This window comes from Aspergillus glaucus (genome assembly GCF_001890805.1).
Source record: "Aspergillus glaucus CBS 516.65 unplaced genomic scaffold ASPGLscaffold_3, whole genome shotgun sequence".
Taxonomy (NCBI): Eukaryota; Fungi; Ascomycota; class Eurotiomycetes; order Eurotiales; family Aspergillaceae; genus Aspergillus; species Aspergillus glaucus.
The window spans coordinates 1,697,803-1,720,358 of NW_019170455.1; the positions used below are offsets into that span (position 1 = coordinate 1,697,803).

General features: G+C 50.3%; 9 protein-coding genes and 1 non-coding gene across 10 annotated transcripts; 3 read left to right on the top strand and 7 right to left on the bottom strand.

The window, feature by feature from the left end:
- Positions 1-704: 704 nt before the first annotated feature.
- On the top strand, positions 705-3,619 carry ASPGLDRAFT_32614 (putative C6 transcription factor; the record flags this gene model as incomplete). Its single annotated transcript, XM_022544203.1, has 2 exons — positions 705-2,041; positions 2,092-3,619. 2 exons carry the CDS (start codon positions 705-707, stop codon positions 3,617-3,619), a joined length of 2,865 nt encoding a protein of 954 aa, XP_022404850.1.
- Positions 3,620-4,219: 600 nt separating this feature from the next.
- ASPGLDRAFT_t30 lies at positions 4,220-4,308 on the bottom strand. Its single transcript has one exon. It is a non-coding gene; the product is annotated as a tRNA-Val (tRNA).
- Positions 4,309-4,396: 88 nt separating this feature from the next.
- Positions 4,397-6,087, bottom strand: ASPGLDRAFT_165058 (putative aldehyde dehydrogenase). The gene is made up of 2 exons (XM_022542591.1): positions 5,470-6,087; positions 4,397-5,415 (listed from the first exon to the last, which is right to left on the bottom strand). Exons 1-2 carry the CDS (start codon positions 5,950-5,952, stop codon positions 4,510-4,512), a joined length of 1,389 nt encoding a protein of 462 aa, XP_022404851.1. The 5' UTR covers positions 5,953-6,087; the 3' UTR covers positions 4,397-4,509.
- A 429-nt stretch (positions 6,088-6,516) lies between these two features.
- Positions 6,517-7,182, bottom strand: ASPGLDRAFT_43312 (uncharacterized protein; the record flags this gene model as incomplete). Its single annotated transcript, XM_022545788.1, has 1 exon — positions 6,517-7,182. A coding segment is annotated over exon 1 (245 nt), but the record flags the coding sequence as incomplete, so codon positions are not given.
- Positions 7,183-9,518: 2,336 nt separating this feature from the next.
- ASPGLDRAFT_1036604 (uncharacterized protein) lies at positions 9,519-10,638 on the top strand. Its single transcript, XM_022539448.1, has one exon. The coding sequence runs from the start codon at positions 9,769-9,771 to the stop codon at positions 10,489-10,491; it is 723 nt and encodes a 240-aa protein (XP_022404853.1). The 5' UTR covers positions 9,519-9,768; the 3' UTR covers positions 10,492-10,638.
- On the bottom strand, positions 10,639-11,307 carry ASPGLDRAFT_1036599 (uncharacterized protein). Its single transcript, XM_022539447.1, has 2 exons — positions 11,144-11,307; positions 10,639-11,086 (listed from the first exon to the last, which is right to left on the bottom strand). The coding sequence occupies exons 1-2, from the start codon at positions 11,221-11,223 to the stop codon at positions 10,786-10,788; spliced, it is 381 nt and encodes a 126-aa protein (XP_022404854.1). The 5' UTR covers positions 11,224-11,307; the 3' UTR covers positions 10,639-10,785.
- Positions 11,308-12,570: 1,263 nt separating this feature from the next.
- ASPGLDRAFT_1036631 (uncharacterized protein) lies at positions 12,571-13,747 on the top strand. Its single transcript, XM_022539449.1, has 3 exons — positions 12,571-12,598; positions 12,778-13,245; positions 13,316-13,747. The coding sequence occupies exons 2-3, from the start codon at positions 12,895-12,897 to the stop codon at positions 13,517-13,519; spliced, it is 555 nt and encodes a 184-aa protein (XP_022404855.1). The 5' UTR covers positions 12,571-12,598; positions 12,778-12,894; the 3' UTR covers positions 13,520-13,747.
- A 173-nt stretch (positions 13,748-13,920) lies between these two features.
- ASPGLDRAFT_72253 (uncharacterized protein) lies at positions 13,921-16,331 on the bottom strand (the record flags this gene model as incomplete). The annotated part of the gene is made up of 2 exons (XM_022549602.1): positions 13,921-15,656; positions 15,695-16,331. 2 exons carry the CDS (start codon positions 16,329-16,331, stop codon positions 14,089-14,091), a joined length of 2,205 nt encoding a protein of 734 aa, XP_022404856.1. The 3' UTR covers positions 13,921-14,088.
- A 767-nt stretch (positions 16,332-17,098) lies between these two features.
- ASPGLDRAFT_72254 (uncharacterized protein) lies at positions 17,099-18,182 on the bottom strand (the record flags this gene model as incomplete). The annotated part of the gene is made up of 2 exons (XM_022549603.1): positions 17,099-17,974; positions 18,012-18,182. 2 exons carry the CDS (start codon positions 18,180-18,182, stop codon positions 17,249-17,251), a joined length of 897 nt encoding a protein of 298 aa, XP_022404857.1. The 3' UTR covers positions 17,099-17,248.
- Positions 18,183-19,830: 1,648 nt separating this feature from the next.
- Positions 19,831-22,254, bottom strand: ASPGLDRAFT_118154 (transcription factor domain-containing protein; the record flags this gene model as incomplete). The annotated part of the gene is made up of 3 exons (XM_022539935.1): positions 19,831-21,907; positions 22,012-22,066; positions 22,167-22,254. 3 exons carry the CDS (start codon positions 22,252-22,254, stop codon positions 19,831-19,833), a joined length of 2,220 nt encoding a protein of 739 aa, XP_022404858.1.
- Between the last annotated feature and the right edge of the window lie 302 nt (positions 22,255-22,556).

The window sequence follows — 22,556 nt, forward strand, 5'->3', positions numbered from 1 at the left end:
CCGCACTTTTTACGGATCTGCTCTTTTTTGGCTGTTCGTTTATGTTTCTGCTTATATTTGATCCTTGTTATGTTCGGAACCGGTCATCTCATTTATATTCCTTTCATAGTGCCCGTACAGCGTACAGCATACAACATACCTAGTACATAGTGCTTCCCCTTCTGGATTGCCGCCCGCTGCCCCGACTTTTCCTCTTGCTCTTCCCCCACACTCCGCTTCTTCCGCACGTGGATTCCTCGGTCTCAGCCTCTTCTGTTTTTTCTCTTCTCTTTCTCGTCCTTTTCAATTCTTCTGTTACCCAATCTCCTTTTTCTCCTCTCTCCTCTCCTCTCTCCTCTCCTCTCCTCTGTCCTCTACTCTCTACCTGTTACTTCATCATATCTGTAACCTGTGTGGTAGACTACGGTAGGTCCATCGGCCGTCGGCTAAATATGCCATACTGACGCGGACTCAGATTCACTTTTCGGTTCGCCGTGCATCTCCATTTTTCTCGGGCGAGCGACTGTTGTTCCAAACCCGTGCGACTACCCGAATCCGTCTGCGCATCGACTCACGGCAAGAAGCAAAAGAAATATAACGGAATCCGGAAAAAGCAACGCTGGGGTGACGCAGGGGAAACAAAAGCATACTTGATTGTCGCCCGAGTGAAGGGCCCGGTCTCTCGACCACCTACCTACCTATCTACGAATACATTTACACACACCATGCGATCCAGTATAGCTTGCGCCCGATGTCGTCGGAGCAAGATCAAATGCGTCAACGCTGGTATCGATACTACCTGTCGCGCCTGTGAATCCTCCGGTCGAGATTGCGTCTATCCTGCCCCGGCTATCAGCATTGGTGGTGCTGCTGCGACCAAGCGAGACCATGGTACTTTGTTGGAGGGAGAGATCAATGGTGACCCGGATGGTCCGAAACGACAGCGTCCGCGAAAATCGGTTTCGTCAGCCGTCAAAGATGCCTCGAAATCCGCTCTTGATGCCCTAGATTCGTCGATTTTGACCGTCAAGGTCTGGGAGGCTGTGTTCGATCTCTTCCAATCACACTATGCGACTCTTCTTCCGTTCCTTCATCCGGCTACGTTTTTGGGGCAGATTCGGCAATTGTCACATCATTCGCAGACTTCACCCCTTTCGAACAGTACGCCGCAGGATGGTAATCGAGATCACTCGCAAAGTCCTCCGCTTCCGAAACCCGAATTGAACCCGCTGATACCACTCGGGGTGCTGGCTTTGACGGCTCGGTTTCACCCTCAGTTGGTCGTCTACCATTCCCCATCGTCTGCTGGGAATCCGTCCAATCCTTTTGTCGCTTCCGAATTATACGCAAATGCGCTGCGCAGCCGGCTGGCCGGTCCCGATGGCGTCAATCTTGCCGCTCCCGATCTTACCCGCGTGCAAGCGTTGTTGATGCTTGCCCTACACGAGTGGAGCATGTGCCGGGGAAAGAGTGCGTGGTTGTACGTGGGCATGGCAATCCGTATGTCACAGGCCATGGGGCTACCGTTTGAACTCGAAAACGAACTCCCTGCACGCGACGGCCCGCGCTCCCCCGGCGGCTTCAGAACCGACCCCAAGGAACAAACATCGGACGACGTCATTGCCCAGGAGACGAAGCGCCGCACGTTCTGGGCATGCTTTACTCTAGACCGTTGCCTGAGTAGCGGTAAGTACCGGCCTCGCATGATCCGGGCCAAGAAGCTCGGAATCCAGCTTCCGAGTGACAACGCATTCGCTTTCGGCGAGCGTGTTCGGACATCCCGACTCAACGAGCCTGTCATGCGACGACCCCAAAGCTTTGGTGCCCAAGGCGTGCAGATCCCTAGTATCCGTCAGAGTCTGGGGGGATTGGGCGATGAGAAGCTGCAGACCAACGGCGCTTCGGACGCTATGGCGTGGTCGCCAATTTCGCGGAGGAAGGATTCCACTGAGGAGGAAATTGACCGATGGGAGATTGGCGCCGAAGAGTCGGTTTTGAGCCGGGTTATTCGGATTACTCGTGTCTGGGGGAGTATTGCCAAGTGGTCGTGTTCGGGACGACGGTACGCACATACCCTAGTATTTTTTTTTTTGCACAAGCTGACGGTCATAGGGCGGAGCAATATCCTCCATGGCATCCTGATTCGCGGTTTGCGAAGCTGCGTCTGATGCTGAATGAGTTTCAGGACAGTCTTTCACGGAATCTACAATATTCCCCGCGAAATACGGATACCCATATCATGTACAAGAATACCCTGGCATCATATATGGTGATGCACGTGGTTTTCTTCCTCTCGGTTATTGTACTACACAGGGCCAACCTGCCCTTCCTCCCGATGCGGTGCAATGAGCCGGTCGGGCCGCTTGATGAACCGCCCTTCTCTGAAAAGACCGGTACACCTGATAGCTTCTTCCGAGATAGTGCTCGGGAATTGTTCAAGGCAGGTCGACAAATGATGGATCTCGTCTTGACTTGCGCGGAACGTGGAATGCTTGTGGAAAATCCGTTGGTGGGTTTTGCTGTCTACAATGCGGCTTTGCTTGGTATCTACGCGGCACACTTTCCACACATGGACCCTGAAGGTATGCTTGGGCCGAAGCCCGGTGCTGCTGTTTCCGATCACCAGGGCCAGGTGCAGGCGCGCAAGGGTCTTGATATCCTGCGTGAGATGCGGTTGCGTTTGAAGATGGCTCGTGGATGGTTCCGGGCTGTGCATCGAATGCATAGCTATTTCACCAAGGTGAAGAAGGACATGCGTCGGTTGTCTCGAAGCAAGTACGATGTGCTTTCTGACGCGATGGAGGCGCAGACCAACGGCACTCGTGGGGGCGAGGACTTCAGGCTTCTCGAGAAGGTGCTCGCTGATTTCGGTAGCGTTGAGGACCGTTTGCCTGATGAGGATGATGGCACCATCAACAATATCGCCGCCGCCAGTGACCGGGCAACCAACGCTAGTGATACCGGCAGCAATGCAGCAGTCCGGAGTCCAACAGGCGAGACCTTGATGACGGATATGCCTCTCGATGGGGCTAGCGGGCGTCGCGAATCGTGGATTCCAATCAACAACAGTCCTCTGCCGCTACCAGTCTCGGATAAAGAACGTCGTCCTAGTCTTCCTTTGCCACCCGGTCGTCCTCTCCAATCGCAATCTCCTTACTCCCTGCCATCACTGCAACACCACCCTCACCATCACCACCCTACTCCAGACGGGCCTATCTTTAACACTACATCCTCGAACCTCCCATCTCTGGGGCCTGCTGTGCAATCGCCACCTCAACAATACACCCCCGGTCCTCCGGGTCCGGGTAACCGACTGCAGCCTTTGAACTCGTGGCTTCCGTCGCGGCAAGCCCCGTATTCTCAGTCATTGCCTCCGATCAACGCAGCCGCCCCGCATAGCCTTCCTTTGCTCCCTCCGCCGGGGTCAGTCAACCATCCCACCGCAACAGCCGCTGCCGCAGCATCGCCCCCGATGACCGTCGACGGCGCCGATGGTGTACCAAGCAGTCTTCCATCGACGAACCTCGGCGGTGACGACGTCCTTGCTTTCCTAGAAGGCTGCGATAGCGACCAGTGGCCGGTGACCATGCAGTCTGAGGGCTCTGGATGGCTCAGCACCATCTGGGCTGATCTAAAGTGATCTCCTCCATCAACCTCAACCTCTACCTTCTCTCTCTTTTGTTCATTTCTTTCGTTATGATATCCCCAGGGCTATGTCGTTTCGTCTTTCTTTACACCTGTACTATTATCACGTGTCATGTTCTTGTATGACTACCGTTGCCAGTGCAATTACTGCAACTGTAACTCGTCCAGCCGCGCTTCGCGGCTTTATGACGCCACGCAATTTCTTTTTCGTTTTCATCGTTTTTGGGCGGATCTGGGTCTGGTCTGTTTTCGTTTGGTCTGGTTGGTTTGGAAAATGGGACGGAAGGATCATGGAAATATCCGCATGGATTTATTTCGTTCTGCGATGCGATGCGATTGATGGGTTTTATTTGATTTATGGTTTTTGGTGATTGATTGATTGATAGTTTTAGTTTGGCGCTGAGGATTATCTCGATTTTTAAGTTTTGAAGTTATGGGTAATGAATGTGAATTTCGGGTCGTTTCTTATATCCTCCTGTTCGGATATGAGTAGTGTTGACGTTAAGCCAACTATATTAAGCTAAATATTGGTTTTAAGTAGAGAGAAAAAAAAAAAAAAAAAAAAAAGAAAAAAATAACAAAAAGTCAAAAAAGATGACCAGACTGGGGCTCGATCCCAGGACCTTATCGGAATCAGTTGTGGAACTGTTAACGATACGTGATAACCAACTACACCATCCGGCCGGTTGTTAAGGATCTTAAGTTTGTTTTGAACTACAGCGTAATTATATAATTACTACGTACTTTACAAAGCACTGTAAAAGATACCAATGCATAAAAGCCCTACATCTGCAAATAAACATTCAAATACACAAACCAATAAATTGACCACTATATTTTTATACTCGCAAAACCAATCAATCTAGATACCTAGGGGAAAAAAAATCACGGATTCAGCATAACAGTCCTAACCTCCAAAAACTCATCCACACCCCACTTCCCACCAAACCGCCCATACCCACTCTCACCAACCCCCCCATGCGGCAACGTCGGCTCATCATGTACCGTCATCCCGTTCACATGCACAGCGCCAACCCTCATTTTCTCAGCAAGTTTCAGCGCCGTGAAATGCGAGGATGTGAAGATTGATGCAGAGAGGCCGTAGGTTGACGTTGTGATTAGGTCCATTGCTGCGGTGAGGTCGGGGGTGCGGACGATGCCGAGGAGGGGGCCGAAGGACTCGGTGGTGTGGAATGTGGAGGAGGGGGTGAGGTTTGTGAAGAGGGTTGGGGGGAAGGTGGTGTCGTTGAGGTCTTCGGTAGGAGAAGGGAAGGACGGGGGATGGTGGATTATTGCACCGTTGATGCGCGCGTCTTCGAGAAGCGATGTCAGTTTCGATTTACTGGTGCAGGATATGAGGCGTGGTTTATCCGTCATCTTATTCAAGCGGTCGAGCAGGGCAGCCTCGAGTTTCGGCGCGGTAGCTTCAGTCACGTAGACTAGATCCGTAGACATGCAGATCTGCCCGTTATTCAAGAACGCGGCTTTTACAATCTCCTCGGCAGCATCTTCGATCCGCGCGTCATCAAGAACAAGCGCGAAGTTCTTTCCACCCAATTCGAGGAGAACCGGTTTAAGTGCGTAGGCGGCTTTGGAGGCGATGATCCGGCCGACCTGCGTGGAACCGGTGAAGTTGCATTTGCGCACGGACGGGTGGTTGATTGTGAGTTCGTAGAGCTCGGGCGCATCTTCGGGGCGGTTGAGGAGGAAGTTCAGCACGCCGGGTGGGAAGCCTGCGTCGCGGAAGAGGCTGGCGAGGAGGTAGTGCGATTTGGGACTTAGATCGGAGCCCTGTCCTTTGTTAGCTTGCAATACGAATGCGACAACAGGGGAAGGGGAACATACCCTAAAAAGAACGGTGTTGCCCGCAGCCAACGGCGCCACAACAGCCCTCAACCCCAGTATCACCGGCGCATTCCACGGCGCAATCCCCAGCACAACCCCCATCGACTCCTTAAACACCATCGCATAACTCTCCCCCTGCGACACGGGAATCCCCCCAATCATTGCATCCGAAATCAACCCCGCCGTTTCCTCCAGCAAATCAATACCAAACTGCACATTCGCTCTCGCCCAGAGCTCTGGCGCGTGCATTTCCGCCATCATCGTCGCGCAGAGCTCATCGCTGCGCTCGTGGAGGAGTTTTGCGACGGCGCGCAACAGGTCGCGGCGGTGGGAGGGCGCGGTGCGTGACCAGGAGGGGAAGGCAGCGGCGGAGGAGGAGATGGCGGAGAGGGTGTAGGAGGGGGTGGCGCCTTGGTAGGTGGTGGTTTGGTTTGTGGAGGAGGGGTGGAGGGTGTCGGTGTTGTTGATTATTAGGGGAATCATTTTGGCGTGCGGTTTATGGACAATTGAATTGGGTTTATGGTAGGAGAGTGTGGTTGAGAAAGATGAGAGCAGAAGAAAGTAGAGGCAACTTAAAGAAATAAAGATGTATAATCGGCAACGAACCACGGAATATAAGGTCGTCGTGAGTTGGAGTTGAGTTTTAAACCCGGGGGAATCTCCGGTGCTAAGTTGGTTGGAGTGGCGAGCTAATCCCGATCCGTGGATAGTCGGAGTGTAAGTGGGATAGCATCTGAAGAATTTCTAGGTGTATGGTATACATTTATCGTATCGGGAATGCTATATAAAAAGTTATACCTGTAATATACAATGTAATTATCCATTGGCTTTGACCTGTAGCTAACATGGTCAACAAAATTTGAGGTATTTGCAGAGAATTCGGGGATTCCTTATCTCCGGCCGCCAATCTCCGTAGCCCCACAATCTTATTGTGACGTGCAATAGTAATAACTGCCGAGGTCCCTATACACAAGCTAGAGATATATTTAACTATTCACGCTACTTTGACAATATGAGATCCACCGCCAACGCCCGGATATCGCATAAATCCGTTAAATATATTCGAATCTATATATGGCCTTCCGTTAATCGTGATATTCGCACGCTGATTACCCATCATTGGAGCATAAACTGTGCCTTGCAACCTATCAGAAACGAGCATTTCAGCAGAAAAGCTATCGTCTTCTCCAATCTCCCACTTAGCTCCGAAACCCCCATGACTCGTGTTAAATCCGCCCCTCGCCCACATCAACTCCGACCCCTGGACAGAAGGCTGAAACACCCAATCACCATCTTTACTGGGGACATCTAGCGCAGTAGCGCGGAGGCCAACCACATTAGCCAGTAAAAAATACACCGGCCCAGTACTCAGGAGATGGAGCTCCGTACTTGGTTAGTCGTCGCTAGAGGTTCTCTGCGATTGTTAGAGATTGATTGTGCGAGGTTGTGAGGTTGAAATTTATTGCTGCGACGTTTTCATCTTGCGGGTAGAGGGCATGGCCGGCGGATGTGGTGTTGTCGTAGAACATTCCTTGTTGCTCGTCGTAGAGGAGCTTGTTTACGGAGATTTTGAGCTTTTCGGCCATGGTGGTCCAGATGTTTGCTTTGTCTTGGTCGGCTTCGAGGACACCGGATAGTTGCGCCATGAGGTTCATTGCGTGATAGAGGAGGGCGTTCACTGCGGTGTTTTGGCCTCCCTGGCCGACGCGGCCCCAGTCCAGGGTTTTTGTGCTTTTCATAAGGCCGGTTTTGTTGTCGATGTATTGAAATGTCGCTTCCAAGCCCCTAGAGACTGACTTCCAATGCTGTCGCGCGAAGGCGAGGCCCCGGGTTGCCAGGATGTACTCGACATACCCAATAATCGTCCATAAATGATACGTATCGGATCCATACAGGGAATATCAACTAATCCGGTCAGCTTGGACAGCGTCAAGACAAAAAGAGGAGAGTACTCACCCAAAGAACCAAGCCCCCTCAACAAATCCCCAAGCGGCGACCCAGCATACGGAAAATAGTGCAACAACTCCAGAGCCAGCCCACAGGGTCAAGCCAATCGATTTTCAAGTAGTTCCAAGAAGCTGCCCAGGCATGGCCACACCTCCCTAGAGCACCCGGCATACATCCAGGCAGGGTGCAGGTGAAAATGAAATGGGTCCCTGGCCATGCAGGCATTGAAGGCAATGAAGAAGTTGACAAAGAAGCCAAGATATGCTGTCATGGTCACCTAATGCACCCCCCACCACCTGCCTCAATAGCTGCCGCCAAGCGGGCAGCCCAGAGGATACACTGGCGAGTTTTTGCCCACTACTGGTTAGATAAAGCCTCCAAACGGTACAAGGACCTTGGGATAAGCATAGAGAAACGCTCCCCCCCCCCGAGCTGCTCCTTATACGAGCAGCCCTGGGCCGCCTCCTAGCTGCCAGAAGCGGCTATGGTGACTTTGCAGAGTACCATGAGCGCTTTAAACACTAGGATACCCTGCTGACATGCTCATGCGGCCGCAGAAAGGAGCCATCCCACTTCTATCACTGCAGAGAGGGCCGCAAAGCAGCAGCACATCCATGGGGTTGCCAGCCAGTTCCGATCTGCCCGTCGTATGCCGCACCAGGACCAGGGCTCCAAGGATGCGTGGAAAGACCCGAACCTCGACGTAAAATAGAGGGACACACACACACACACACACACACACAAGCGCGCGCGCTTTAGATAGCCAAGTACTCATTCTATCGTCTATGGTGTCGATAGATATCAATGTCATCCTCTTTAGTGTAATTTAAATTCCTCGCCTATAGCCTCGTGCAGTCCGGATAATCGACTCCCCGACTTCCCCGACACGGAGTCTAACCGCTACATTGGTTTATCTGTTTCAATCTCCTGTGGGTCACGTATATAGATGGCAGACTGGCACCGTGACATCTATACAGGCGGGATAAAAAGCGGTGAACATTTGTTACCAAATTTGGGGGTTTGCAATTGTGTTACTATAGCCTGCCGTACAAGACACAAGGCTGCGAAGGATTCATCGGCGACACAGCCTCGGTGGTCTGGATAGGTATTTAAGGGGCATGTACCTCAACTGGTGAGAACTATAATTCAAACTTATCGAATAGCAAAATTTACAAGAAGCAATAGAAATGGAATTGGTATCACATCGCGGCATGACGGAGGATGAAACTGGCTCCAACTGGGATCAAGAGCAGAACTCAGCACTTCCCAAGGGCGACAAGGGTCCGTCGATACCAACCAGATCTCCATTCTTGAGTTTTATGAACAATTATTGGGTTTGGGAAGTTATCTCGTGCATCGGCAGTCTCGTCGCCCTTATCTGTATAATCGGGGTTTTGCTCAACTACGACGGAAAGCCAATCCCCAACTGGCCGTACGGCATTACAATCAACTCGGTTCTTTCTTGGATTACTCAGGTTTTCAGTGCACTCATGCTGGGAACAGTTGCAGCCTGTCTCAGTCAAAATGCGTGGATTCATTTCAACATGAGGGATCGACCCTTGTCGAATATCAACTCGTATCACTCGGCCAGCAGAGGAGTATGGGGCTGTATGACCTTTTTATGGGCAGTCAGAATGAGGTTTGTCTCTCTGTCAATACAATACCAGGCAAAACTAATCAAACAGACATTGGGCATCACTGGGATGTCTAATCACTATCCTTGCAGTCGGGGTGGGCCCTTTTGTACAACAAATGTCGGCTGTACGAAATACTCGCGTGCCAATCAACTTGCCGGCATCTGTTGGCCGTGGACAAACCTATACAGACACACCATCGGTCTCTGTTTCTCTAGGTCAGCTCATAGGCAGTATGCTTGCTGCTCTCTACAGCAGCCTATTCCAGAGTTTAGAAACCACCAGGGCGGGAGATAGCTCATCAGCGTCTTATCCAAACATTCCAGTGACTTGCCCATTGGGAGAATGTGATTTCCCCGTATTCAGATCATTAGCCGTATGCTCTGAATGATATGACTTATCAAGTTCACTCAATTCTCATTGTGAAAACGGCGCTTCTTGCCTACCGGAAAACAAAACCCAATGTTTCCATTCATTGCCGAATGGATTGCAGGCCAATATGTCGGACGTTTTTTCTTTCGGACAAGTGTTTCTTCGGTTGAATTCCACACCCCCGACTCTCGAAATGCATAGGCAGGCTAAGCTGCGAGAGTATGGCCTAAGCAAGATCTTGGGCTTAACAGAGATTAGGATTCCTTCAGACAGCGTTGTGTCCAATGCTATTGCCAACTACTGTGTTTGATACTGGTGTGTCAACACGTATTCAGCGGCAGTGCGAATGCATAAATTGAACGAAACGGTATTAGATACATGGCATGACCCGAATCCCCCCCTCGATGGTGCTGGGCCTGAAACACAATTTTATCTTCAACCGCCCGAGAAAGATGACCTGACGCAACACGCCTTCATTGTCAACATAGAAGTTTCCAGAGAAATTGGATACTGGCTTGAGAGCAAGATGATAACAAGCAATCTCTTACTGACAACTTGCTATGGTGATACAGCTGGTATGAATGAACCAATGAGGGGCTCAAGCGAATTCATTCAGCCAATGCTACGCCGCAATTTGACGGATGTCTTCAGAAGCCTTGCAAATGGTGCAACCACTCGAGTACGCCAGCTGGACTGGTCTGCTCAGAATTATACGGGTCGCTCTTCTCCTCCTGCTGAAGGCATCGGAGCAGCCAATGGCACGTCGTTCATGATGGAAACCCAGATCGACGTCAGGTGGGCATGGATTGTCCTTCCTTCCTTGCTACTCGTTATAACTATGCTTTTCACCGGAGTCACTATCAGGAAAACGAAAAGGATGGGCCTCGAAGCCTGGAAATCTTCCCCAACAGCGCTGATTTGCTCGGGTCTGAATGAAGACATCCAACAAGAGATACGCACAGCCAAGAACCCAATTGATATGGAGAATTTGACTGCTGATATACCAGTGCATCTTCGACAATGCAATACCGATGCTCATGGTGATTACTGGAAGCTGGTAACTTCATGATTATCAGACGCAAAGCCCCATTATTGTCACGTCACTGTCACGATTGGCAATGTCCTTTGTCATCCCATGTCATTAACTAGCCATCCTCAAACCACAATCGTGTCTGTATAATGTCTTTGTGAGCTGATCCAGAGAAAGAATAAGCATTAGTTACAGTCTCATTTTTGTAATTATGCTCAACTTATTTAGACTATAATGAAATGCTGTTAGAAGGAGGGTTTGCTTCTGAGCAATATGGCAGTTCATGATCTCCTCCATCTATGTACTCCGTACATACAGTTGCACCGTGGCCACCTACATGGGCCTTGCTGTTAACAGAATAAAGAATCCGGAACTGGGTAATGCTCCCTTGATCATCAACATAACCCAGAATGTGGTTTTCTGATGTACCAAACCAATATCTCGAGTCCTTGTCATTACCTGAAGACAGCCATCGCACGCTGTATTCCCCGCCTTCACTTCGCAAAACTGGAGTCCGCGCAACCGCAGACAGGCTACTCGGAGACTAATAGTGCACCATCGAATCCCTTCAGGTTGATCCGTGATCATTTCCCGGCCAATAGTACAGCTTCCTCCCGGCGGGAACAAATTATCGCTAAACTTGACATGAGTTGTCTTGCTACCCAGCACTATAAGGTCTGGGAAAGAATACCATGAGGAAAACGCGAGAAAAAGCGACCCGTTCGATATCAGAACCGGGTTCCCAGAAAGCAGACCGTCCATCCCGAGCATTGCCTCTCTCCAGACACTGATAACACTCGCATACGTGGAGGAAGCTGCCGTTAACGGAAGCGGAAGGCTTCTGATGATCACCTTCAATTGGTTACACTGGACGACTTTGGCGCGGTCTGCGCTGTGCAGCCAGGATCTAGCACTCTTGTCCCAGCGTGCTAGATCTTCTCGTGACATCTCTTGGCGTGCAACGAACATAGCAGATGCGGAGACGATGTGATTCTGCTCGTACACATCCTGAGTCTCCTTCTATCGCTGTTTCACCAATTCCACCCACAACGCGGTCGCTTCTTTCGCATCCCACACCCGAGCCAAAAGGCACGATAGAAGATACACCCCAATGGCCGGAATGCCAGACGTCGCAGCAGCCCAGAGAGTGGTTCCATCTGCACCGACGAACTATTCAAAGGGGCCATAGATGGGGGCCACCCTTGGGATTAATCCCAGGAGTCTGTACGATCTGCGAGACCCGTGTCCCGAATGATTCAATTAACTTCGGGGTCGAGAGGATGAGATCTTCGAATAGAGCACCTAGTTTGCGGGCCGTGCAGAGTGGTTGGCCCTCCTCTGCGTCGTATCGTCGATTAGTTGATAGGGCGGATGCTAGGGATTTGAATTCTTTGGGGGCTTCGATATGAATTAGGGAGAAGTCGAAGTTGAGTGTTGTGAGGGGGATATTGTTTTCGTTTGTGCCGGAGAGAAGGGAGTTGGTGATTCTGACTCGTCCGTACTAAACCAACAACTGAGTATACGTACTCAGTTGGCCTTGTTTCTCTATTTAGTTACCTTACCGATCTTACTTGTTTACGTAGCCTGGCTGGGGCGATATACCAAGCGACGCATTACTACATCACCGGACAGACCCTAAAGGTCATTCTCGATATACGATGCTGTGAAGGATACTCAGGTGAGTGCCCTTGAACTGAGGCTTAGTTAACTAGAACCATAGGTACGATACGAGAGAAGCCAGGTTGTGTCACAATCACACCGGTGCCAGATCCAGCTCGCGAGCATCCATGCTCCGTGACAAAAAGCACCCCGGAAATAAGCATATGCATAGCCTTGCATAGCGAGAGGATTCGAATTTTTTCAGTTGAATATGGGGGCCAAGCAAGGTAGATCGCATTTTTTCGCACAGCCACCGCGACTAATAAAACACCAGATGAAATCATACAATTTTTTCTGATAGCTCCCTTGATCATTCTGAATCGCTCATGATATAATTCCTATCTCGCCATCTCTAACTCAGATATCTCGCTGTTTTTATCATATAATCCTAGCCATCTATACCATACAGGCATGCGACAATGATATCCAGCAACCGGTCGAACTCTTGGATCGCAGAGGGTGCCATGGACCCTAACTGTATCCTCCAGTGAGTAGGTGAGAAGATGATGGATTCTGGGAATGCAAATGACGAGGCGATTGCTCAGCTCAATCAGAATTTCCAGTTATTCAGTGCAGTTGACAACGGGACACCATGTCTTGGCCAAACGGCTTTTTTATCCTTCCTTCACAGCCACGGAGCGCTTCCTTCATCTCTAACAAAAGCAGGATCCATCCTGTACAACAGCTTACAGTATCTCTCACAAGCTCCTTTTTCTCATTGACAGCCATTGCCAGAAAGCTTAACAGCTGAGGAGTTCCTTCGAGCTCTGACATGGACCCACTATGAGAGAGCTTGCTGGATCAACCATGAAGGGAATCACTGCTGGGGTCGCACTCTGGCTGACCACAATCAATTACTTTTTCAGCCTCGCAACATATCATGACCGCAGAAATCCCTCCCTGAATGTGAAAGAATGGCAACATCAGGCGGAGCGCAGAGCATTCGAGCTCCCAGATTCCTGTCATGCCTTGGTCAAATTGCTTCTCATCACTCAGTTCGGGCACTGTGATATGCTTCCAGACGAGCAGCTCCCAGGGCTTGACTGTGTCGCAGACTCTATTGTGAAATCATTCCATCACATTACAAATTCAGAAATTACTTGGCCAATGTTTGATGATGCTGCCAGAACAGTAGTATGTTAAACTTTTACTATCCTCCATAAAAAAAAAAAAAAAAAAAAACACTGCTAACTCTCTTTCCTAGCCATTGCTTTTTAACTCACTTTATACTATATCTTTCAACCTTTTGGGACAGCTGAAAACCTTTGATGACCTTGAACAGGTCACCCCTGAGTCAGGAAAGATTCTTACACTCCCCAAACTAACTCAATTGGCTTCTATGATTGACTGTAATTTTTCCTGGGACGACCTTCTCCCTTTTTACCAATTGCAACAGCTACAACCATAACTACAACCACGACTGTCGTCGCAAAATGCACTGATGTCTGCCACGGAACCTTCAACTTGCTCATGAAGTACCATCCCGCGAATGTCAATGAATGGTCCCTTGAACAAATTGCTATGGTATTAAGCTTTTAAATTCTTGGTCTTCTTGCTCTCTGCGGAGTGGTGTGCTCCATGTATTGGTTTAAGCGGTGGGTTGACCACAAGTATGTATTCGGATACCTTTTAGAGTTAATCTTGCTAACTGATTGAGCAAGGTGCCCCCCCAAAATCTGCCAAGCAGGATTATGGCACTCGTGAGGACAACAGCGGTCTTTTTAAGATGGCGACTATTAGGAAAACAATAAGGGAGCACTGGGAGGAAGCAAACGCTAACACAATGTTGACATACGTAATATACTGAGTGGTCATATCTTCTTGTAGAGCATATAATGTTTAGAGTGCCGCAGCGGTGTCAATATGTTCCTTTCTTCCTTGCTAATCGGGAAATAACTCGTCTTGTCCTATCCTAAAAGCCAGACAGTCATAGATTATAGACAGGGTCACCTATAATCTCGCACAAAATGTCCGACTTCAGAAAACATCACCACGAAGAATTTCCACGCGCGACCCCAAATGGAACAAAGGAATATGCTCCAGCGGCGCAGGAACAGTCACCATCTGCCCTCCAGCATACGTCTGGTTCGTCCACCAGTACGTCCAGGGCCGAGTACTATTATCACCCGTCTGGGGCAGATAGACCGACCATTCCGTCGCATTTGGAGTAGTGACGGGCGTCACGAGCAGACGAGGACCAAACATGTACTGCTGCGTGGTGACGTTGGTGTTGGCTTGAGTTAGGGAGGCAATGTTCTGGTCAGATCGTTCAAAGTCCATGTACAGCGGCCGCATGATCATCCTGCCTGTTTTATGGAGCTGTTGGAATATAGTTTGGAGGTAGGCCTTGAGCTGGTATCGCAGGTGGATGTACGACACGATGATGGGTGTATTTTCCTCTCCGTATGACCAGGGCTCGTTGTCGCAGGTGTATGCACTCTGATGGTTGCACGCTCGGGATCCGTGTGTCCGCATGAAGGGCACAAAAGTCGTCCACTGTAACCATCGAACGTACAACTCGCGATACTCGGGCGTGTCGATGTTGGCGCTCCACGGCACTGTCGGGTCAACTTGGAAGCCTCCCGCATCAACAGTCCACCACCCCCATCCTGTGGCGGCAGCAGATAGACCGCTGGCTATTTGCAGCCCGAGCGTTTCCCACACGGAACTGATGTCTCCTGACCAAATCATGCTGCAGAAACGCTGAGATCCGATGTATCCAGACCGGCTGAGGGAAATATGGTCGCATGCAGTGCCTATGGTACTATTCGTAGCATTGCGATAACCATCCTCGATGGCCTGCTGATGTGCCCAAGGATACAGCTTGCCCACACTTGCCTGCGTTCCAGCCGCATATAGCACATCAGGAAGCGCAAAGGGAATGGATTGGATGTACGTGCTTTGACCGTTGTTCTCGTAGGCTTCGCCCAGGGCGCCACCGTCGGCCTGGTCGATCCAGAAATTGTGGATGCCCTTATCGTAGTAGTTTTTCTTCAGTGTGTCCCAGAGGAACGCGCGTGCTGCAGGATTCGTAGCATCGTAGTTGCGGATGTACGAACCGTTCCAAGAGTCCGTAGTACCGGGTCCGGACTTGGTAGCTGATAGATACCCACTGGCCATCATGTCGAGATAGTTGGCACTATGGTCAGACACGCTGGGCCACAGGGATGCCATCATTTCAGCCCCTGTGAGATTCTTAACCTGGGCGGCCATGGAAGCTACATCCGGCCACAAGGCGGGATCCAAGCCCCAGTCACCTTGATGCGCCCAGGACTGATAGTCAATGACAATAAGTGAGACGGGGACGTCATGTTTCTTGAAGTTCTGAGCTAGCAGCACAACCTCGGATTGGTTCTCATACCGCAACTTCGACTGGAGGTATCCCAACGACCAGTCTGGCGGCGTGGGAGCACGGCCGGTAAGTGCTGACAGCTTCCGCTGGAGTGTGTCGTAGTCTCCGGGTTGCGCTGCGAAAATCACGTAGTCCACCACCGTGGCCACATCGGCTGTAAATCTGTTGCGCCAGGGACCAAACTCCATTCGTCCTTGAGAGGCATGTTCCAGATAAAGCCATAGCCCTTACTACTCATAAAGACGGGCGTGGGGATATAGGTGTTGAAGTTGATCAGATCAATCGTCGAGCCCTTCTTGTTGACGAGATGGTCTTGCTGTGTACCCGTGCCATAGACCTGCTCATCTGGGGTCGTGCTGAACGAGAATTGAGCGTTAAATTCGCTGCCAGATCCGGGCCAGGAGTAGTATCGCGGGTTTATAGACTTGAGCGGCGCATACTCGTTGGTGAGGAGGGTTTCCGAACCATCATCCTCGACACGGATAAAAGCAAGTCGGTATCCCCCGGGGTTACCGCCCCATCCTATGGTACGGACGAGGATGTTGCCATTCCGAATGGTCACGCTGTGGTTGCCAATGGAAGCCGTGTCGAATTGCATTCCGTGCGCCTCACCATTCTCAGGCCCTTCTAGCGGAGGGTCATAGATGAAGCTGGCCTCCTGTCCGGTAGGGGGCCGGAAAGGCCATGCACGGACACGAAACCCATCGTATCCAAAAGGTTGTACGAGGACAGTTTCAAAGCCATGTTGCATCCAGAGGCCAGTGGAGTTGGGTTGGAAGTAATCGTCAGATCGTGGATGAAGCACGGGAGAGGCCAGTCCCCGACAGAGGAGGCAGAACACATGCAGAGCCAGCAGCCAGGAAGACATTATGATTACTGTCGTCAAGGTAGTGGAACAAGCTAAAGCAAGAGCATTGGCAGCCTTATAAGCATCCTAGGCCATATAGACCAGCCGGTTTCGCCTAAATTGATGACCCTCATCTTATGACAATCGGCTCAAACCGCGATGAGGAGAAACCTCTGAGGTCCGTTCTTTCCGGGGTGCAGGAGGGGTCTGCATCGCCATCATCATATTGTGTTGTGCATGGTGGTGGTTAATTGTGAATTTAACCGGCAACCCCGCAAGAATATGGAGAGATGCATAAACCATTTAGTTAATGCAGCACTGTATTACATAACAAATCCATAAAAAGGTTAACTATGCAATAACTATGTACCTATGAGCACTTCTTTGACTTCTCCTCTCTCATCTCAAATGAGTCCTGTTCTTCACTTGCTAATAAAGGCAAGTTAGGAAATGGCAGCAGTACTATACCACAAATCTCGTGACGGTCGAGATATCAAAAACGTCCACCCTGTCATCGACGCTCTATGAAACCTTGTCAACGCTCAGCAGGAGGATGTCATGGATGCAGAGAGACTGAAGAACATGGGTATAAAGATGGTCGTTGGCCCTACTCTTGATAATGACTTGATCGGCTTTGATCCTCTCTATTTTGACCATGAGCCTGAAAAGGACAAGGGGCGCACAAGGTTCCTAAGGAAGTGGGATCCATTGACACGAGAGGACTTGCTTCTGGAGTCACTGATTACTGGTATCTACCACTATACGTTGCGAGAACGCGAAAAGGAAACCTCCCTTTTTAAATTATTGGGTGTAAGGAACGATAAGACAGCAAACAATAGATTAAGCAAATATCAAGGATACACGAAAAATTATCACCCAATGAGTCCGAGTTTGCTTTTTTCTTCCCAGCGGGCTTTTGCCATTCCCATCTTTCCCGTTCATTCTAGACCCAAGGGATGCTCGACAAAATATTTCTCCAGAGTGGTCAGTGTGCCTCGGGCATTGGCAGCCGACTGTGCCACCAGTTCCTTTGTTTCTGCCCCATAATATCCAAAATCCTGGATGTAGAGCAGCATGTGGACCAGATAGTCGGCCATGTTTGGTGGTAGGAAGCTGCGGAAAACATCTTTAGGAAGTTGCTTGTACACCACTGTCTTCCTTGAGCTCTTGCTCATAATCCCAACAATTTCCTCCATCGTGTACAACTGCGTCGCCCCGGCCAGAATCTTGCCCTCAAACTCATCAGGATTGGCGAGTATGGCAGCAACATATTTTCCCGTCTTTTCGATGTTGACGAGCGGCATCTTTGTGCCGGGAGCAACAATGTTGGCCAATGCGTAAGTGCCGTCCCCCACAGGATGTGGTTTCATGTTCGAGTTGAAATTCTGCATGAAGGAACCGGGGGCGAAGAACGCGCTCTTGATGGGCAGCGCTCTGATGTAGTCCTCAACCTCCGCTTTGCAGTCGAAATGGCGACCCTTGTTGTATTTGCCACCAGAAACCCGAGCAATGTGGAAGAGAGTGCTGAAGATAAAGTATTTGGCCCCAGCCGCAACAGCAGCATCGGCAATTGCCTTGCCTTGAGATAGCTCTCGTGCCTCGAGTAGTTTGTCATAGATGGTCACGGTGAGAGCGAAGACAGTGTGAGCCCCCTCAAGGGCTTGCTTCAAGAGACAGTTCGTCGTCTGCATCGCCTTGCACGACGTCGACCTTGCCCATTTTCTGAAGAGCATGCGCTTCTGGTTTGGAGACATCTTGAGTGACAGCCCGAATCTTGTATTGGTTGGAGAGAACTGGGTCGTTGATGACATTTTTGACAACAGATCCACCTTGATTGCCAGTGGCACCAAAGACGACCAGGAGTTTGCTCATTGTGAAACTGTTGGCCGAAGAGCGCGGAGAAGATAGGGAACAATAAGGGTTTTCAAACAATCAAGTTGCTCTCAATATTCCTAGGACTGATCAAAGATCATGGCTGACTTGTGGATTTTATATAAGACGGGTATCACAAACGGACTGTATCCCTCTCGCTTTCTCGCCCTCTCTCTTTAAGCCCGAAAAAAGCCGGAGATTAAGAAGAGCCAAAGTCCGAAAGTATTTGGCTCTCTAGATGCTTTGAATTATTTTTTATTTCGTAATAGTGATAGCATCTGCATGGAAAGGTGAAAGTTCACCCAACCCGTCGTGGCCGGAATTAGCCACTTTTATCTCCGAGAAGCACCGAACACCGAAAATATATATATATATATATATGTATATACATAATTCTCAAACCATTCCACGAGGTCTCGGTTCCATATGGCGCAGACCAGACCCCTTAGGGAATGCTCAAGACATATGCCTACGACGTGGGAGGTAGACAGGAGAGAGGGTCACGGAGGTCGCACATGTATTTCAGATACCTGGATTGATTGTCTCGAGAGGGCCCACCTGCACTCAATTCACCGTACCAACCCATCTAAATTGCGCTTGCGTTATGTCCCCAAGGCTTTTCTTTTTTGACAGTGTGATGGGCCGTATGAAGATGTCTGAAAGGGTCGACTTTCCGCTGGCTTGGCTGCGCTTCTGAATGTTCCGTCCTGCACCTTTCATCTCAACAGTTCCTTGCCTTTGTATCTGGGATGGCCATTTGCTCTGCTATCCTATTCAATAATCGAGTATGCCTTTTGAGTTACTGGTTAACTTGAACCAAAGTGAGCCATCAACCTAGTTCAGTATGATTCGCTGGGGTGAAGAAAGTGATCAGCACCAACAAAACTTGAACAATATACTGAGGTTCAATTCCATTGAGCCGGGTCTTGCGTACTCGAAACCCTCAATTCCGCACGATTCGTTGACAGTCATCTAGCAAATCGAGTTGAGAAAAGGTTCCCTGTGGACTTCACAATGATAGATTACAGGGTCCTGTCCAGAGTAGAGTCTGTAAGCACAAAAATTCCCTTATCAGTCAACAGCTGAACAGCAGCTTTTATTAAGTCGCTGTGCATGAAAGACTCGAAGAACTGGGCACTCTGGAGGCGCTCCATGTATCTCAAAAAGTGCTGCCGAAAAAGTAGAACCTGTCTACCAGCAGTTTTTCATGATCCTTGCTTCAGTGCATAAAATCTGGCCCGTATATCTCGTCTAGGAAGACAGCTACTCGCCTCTCCATGATTGTTGTATTACTATAGCGAAGCGGATACATGACCGCGGATGGAGCAGGCAGTGGAGCCTGGGAAAGGAGAGACATGGCAGAGCACTGACACGGGAGCATTGGACCGAGATAATATGTCGAGAGCGGCGATTTCAGAATCTGTGCGGCCCACAATCTTGCACCCGTTTTGGCGGGGCTTCTGGGGGTAGACTTGAAGGCCATGAACAAAGATAAGTACTTTATAAAGCTGGTGAGGGAGAAGGGGTTGGAGCTGGGAGGGGAGAAATGGGAGGGGCTGAAGAAGAAAAGCTTTGCGCCGAAGCAGAAGAGGAAGGGGAAGAAGCGTTGAGTTGGAATTAGATTGACAAATGCGAGTCTTATGCTATGCTATTTACTCTCGTTTTCCAGTATATCCGCGTAACTGTTTAGTGACTGGCCCACGAGACTCACCATCTCCCATATATAATCTGCCGTAAACAACCTCGCCCATAATCTCGTCACTGTCGCGCTAAGCCTCGTATTATTCTCCAACAACCATTCCCGTGATGCCTCATGTTTCGTCTCCAGCGCCATCTCGATAACGAAATCCAGCAGCTTCGCTTCCTGCTCCGTCAATCCACTGGGATACATCCCCGGAGCTGTGGCAACTTCGAGCCATTTTGCAAGTAAGACAGCGCACTCTAGTGAGCACAGCGCGTGTTGGTTCGACCAGAGAACGACCTGCGTGTGCGCGACGAAATTGATGCCCAGCTTTATCGGTGTGCTCAACGCATGTGCGCAGTGTAGCGCTGCGCGGGTGAGTCGCTCACTGCGTTGAACGTGGACATTATCTTGGAGTGACTGGGCGATTTGCTTCGGATTCCACGTCTGCAATTGTCGTGCAGAGCTAAAGTCCACGTTTAAACGAATATACGCGGAGCGCAGGAGCGCAGCCGAGGTAAAAGACAAAGGACCATGAGGGCTCATGGGATCGATCGAGGATTCCTGGTTTCGTTCCCAGCATTGACACCAGCGTTCAAGTGCCTGTTCGAAGGCGATTATTTCCGTTGTGGTAAGCGACTGGCTTCGTGATCCGGGCATGCGGCAGGTTTTTTGCATGGACCAGATATTTTGGATTATGGCGTGGATGAGCACGTAGCCGCCTAGCGATGTGAAGCTTTCTAGAGCTCCTCGCTCTTCATTTCCACCGGGGGTACGGCAGAATAGAGACCATAGGGCGTCCTGGAATTTGGGCTCGTTTTTGCGCTGACGGCGCTCTTCTTGCCAGAGAGCAGGGCTGCTCGCTTGCCATTCGCCCTCGGTGCATGGGAGGTCTAACTGAATTTCTTCTGTTAGGATCATTGGAGGGAGATCGAAGACGATGGTCTGGATGTTGAAGAAACAAAACACGATCAACTTCGTTCGCTTTACGCGTTCGCGCCGTATCCAACTCTCCCATGAACCATCTGAATCGGGCAAATAATTCAGTCCGCCTTGTCGTACCAGCGTCTCCATGAAGCTCCGGATGTACAGCGCTTCTTGGAACGGTGGATTGTGCTCAAACCACATGGAGACGGATGTAAGAAGCAACAACGAGTGAACTGTTTCTAGCAAATTTTGGTCATCCTGGGAAGTCTCCTTGGACGACTGGAACTGGCGTCGTATGTGCTCCAAGGTCACGACCTTGGCTACCTGGTATAGATTGTTACTGGTGTCTGGTTCACGACAATACCGCGCACCTAACGCAGCCATGGACAGAAACAGCGGTAGTGTCATGGCATCAATGCTAAATGTCGGGATATGCATGAACGGGTAATGGTCATGAAACCCGATAAAGTAACCGGTGATGCATCGTGACAATGCATGTCGTGATGGAATAGACGGCTTAGGAAGAAGTACATTCGAGTACTCCCACAGCGATGCAACAATCCGATCACGATATTGCCCCGTCACCGGTACAAAGTCCTTCGGCCGACGAGCCTTGTTGTGCTGAAGGGATGACCCCTCCGGCTGAAGTGACGGTAAATGCGTACCATGTCGGGGAAGCACCGATCTGGATGGCGAGGGGTCGTCGTTGGCCGATGCGTTGTCTTTCTCAGACGATGCAGTCGGGACATAGTCTAAAGGTGAGTGCAGATTATTATGATCGCCGGCCGTGAAAACCGGGAAGAAAGGGAGGGGTTGGTAAGCCACGGAGTAGGGATGACTAGGGAGTGATATGCTATCCAGGAAGGAGGTGAAGTCATCCCCATCGTACAAGGACGAGGATCCCATTGCATTGAACGGATCAGTCAACGCTGCTGCACTCTCGCCAGGCGCATTGGTCATGGGCTGAAACGGTCCATGAGTACCCGATATTGCGGATTGCTCCTCTGCCAACGAGGTAGTCGTCGTGGGTGTGATTGGGGCTGCTGTAGCATCGTGATTATTCACAGGCCCTTCCGACGACGAGTGGGATAAGCGGATGTGACGAGCCAACAAATCCCTGCGAGAGATCTTAGCGTGCGTGATATGCAGGAGGCAGATATCTGAAGAAAGGGAGAAAGTAGGGGGAAAAAAAAGAAAAGGAGAAAAAAGAAAAATACTAACTTGCGCGTAAAAGATTTCGGGCAGTCGTTACACACGAAAGGTTTCTCTTTGGTATCTGGAACAACCCCTAGTCAATCCTGGTGCTGATCGCGCATATCGGGTGCCCACGGGGGGGGGGGGGGGGGTCCGGATCCGGGGAAGAGAAGCGGACATACGCGAACGATCATGACGTTGTAAATGCTCCAACCGAGCAAAAGAGCGCGAACATCGCTGGCACTGATAAGACCTAGCAGCTTTGACCATTGTGGCATCACCCGGCGTGGGCATTCATTGCGGAGAAGGACAGATGTGGCGAGCGAGTGGAGAAGAGAACCCGGATTTGGGGGAGTCGTAAGAGAACAAGAGAAGGTGTTTCGGGAGATGGCCAGAACTATGATGTGCCTGCAGCGGGCGTGAATCTTCCGTCGTAGGTGTGGTAGGTTTCTAGGCACAGGGCAGGCGCAGGCCAATCTGGAGCAATAGAGGGGAACATCATCGGCGCTGCAGGGGAAATCGCAAACGAACTTTTGGTGCGGTGCCTCGGGACGAGTCATTCTATCGCAGTA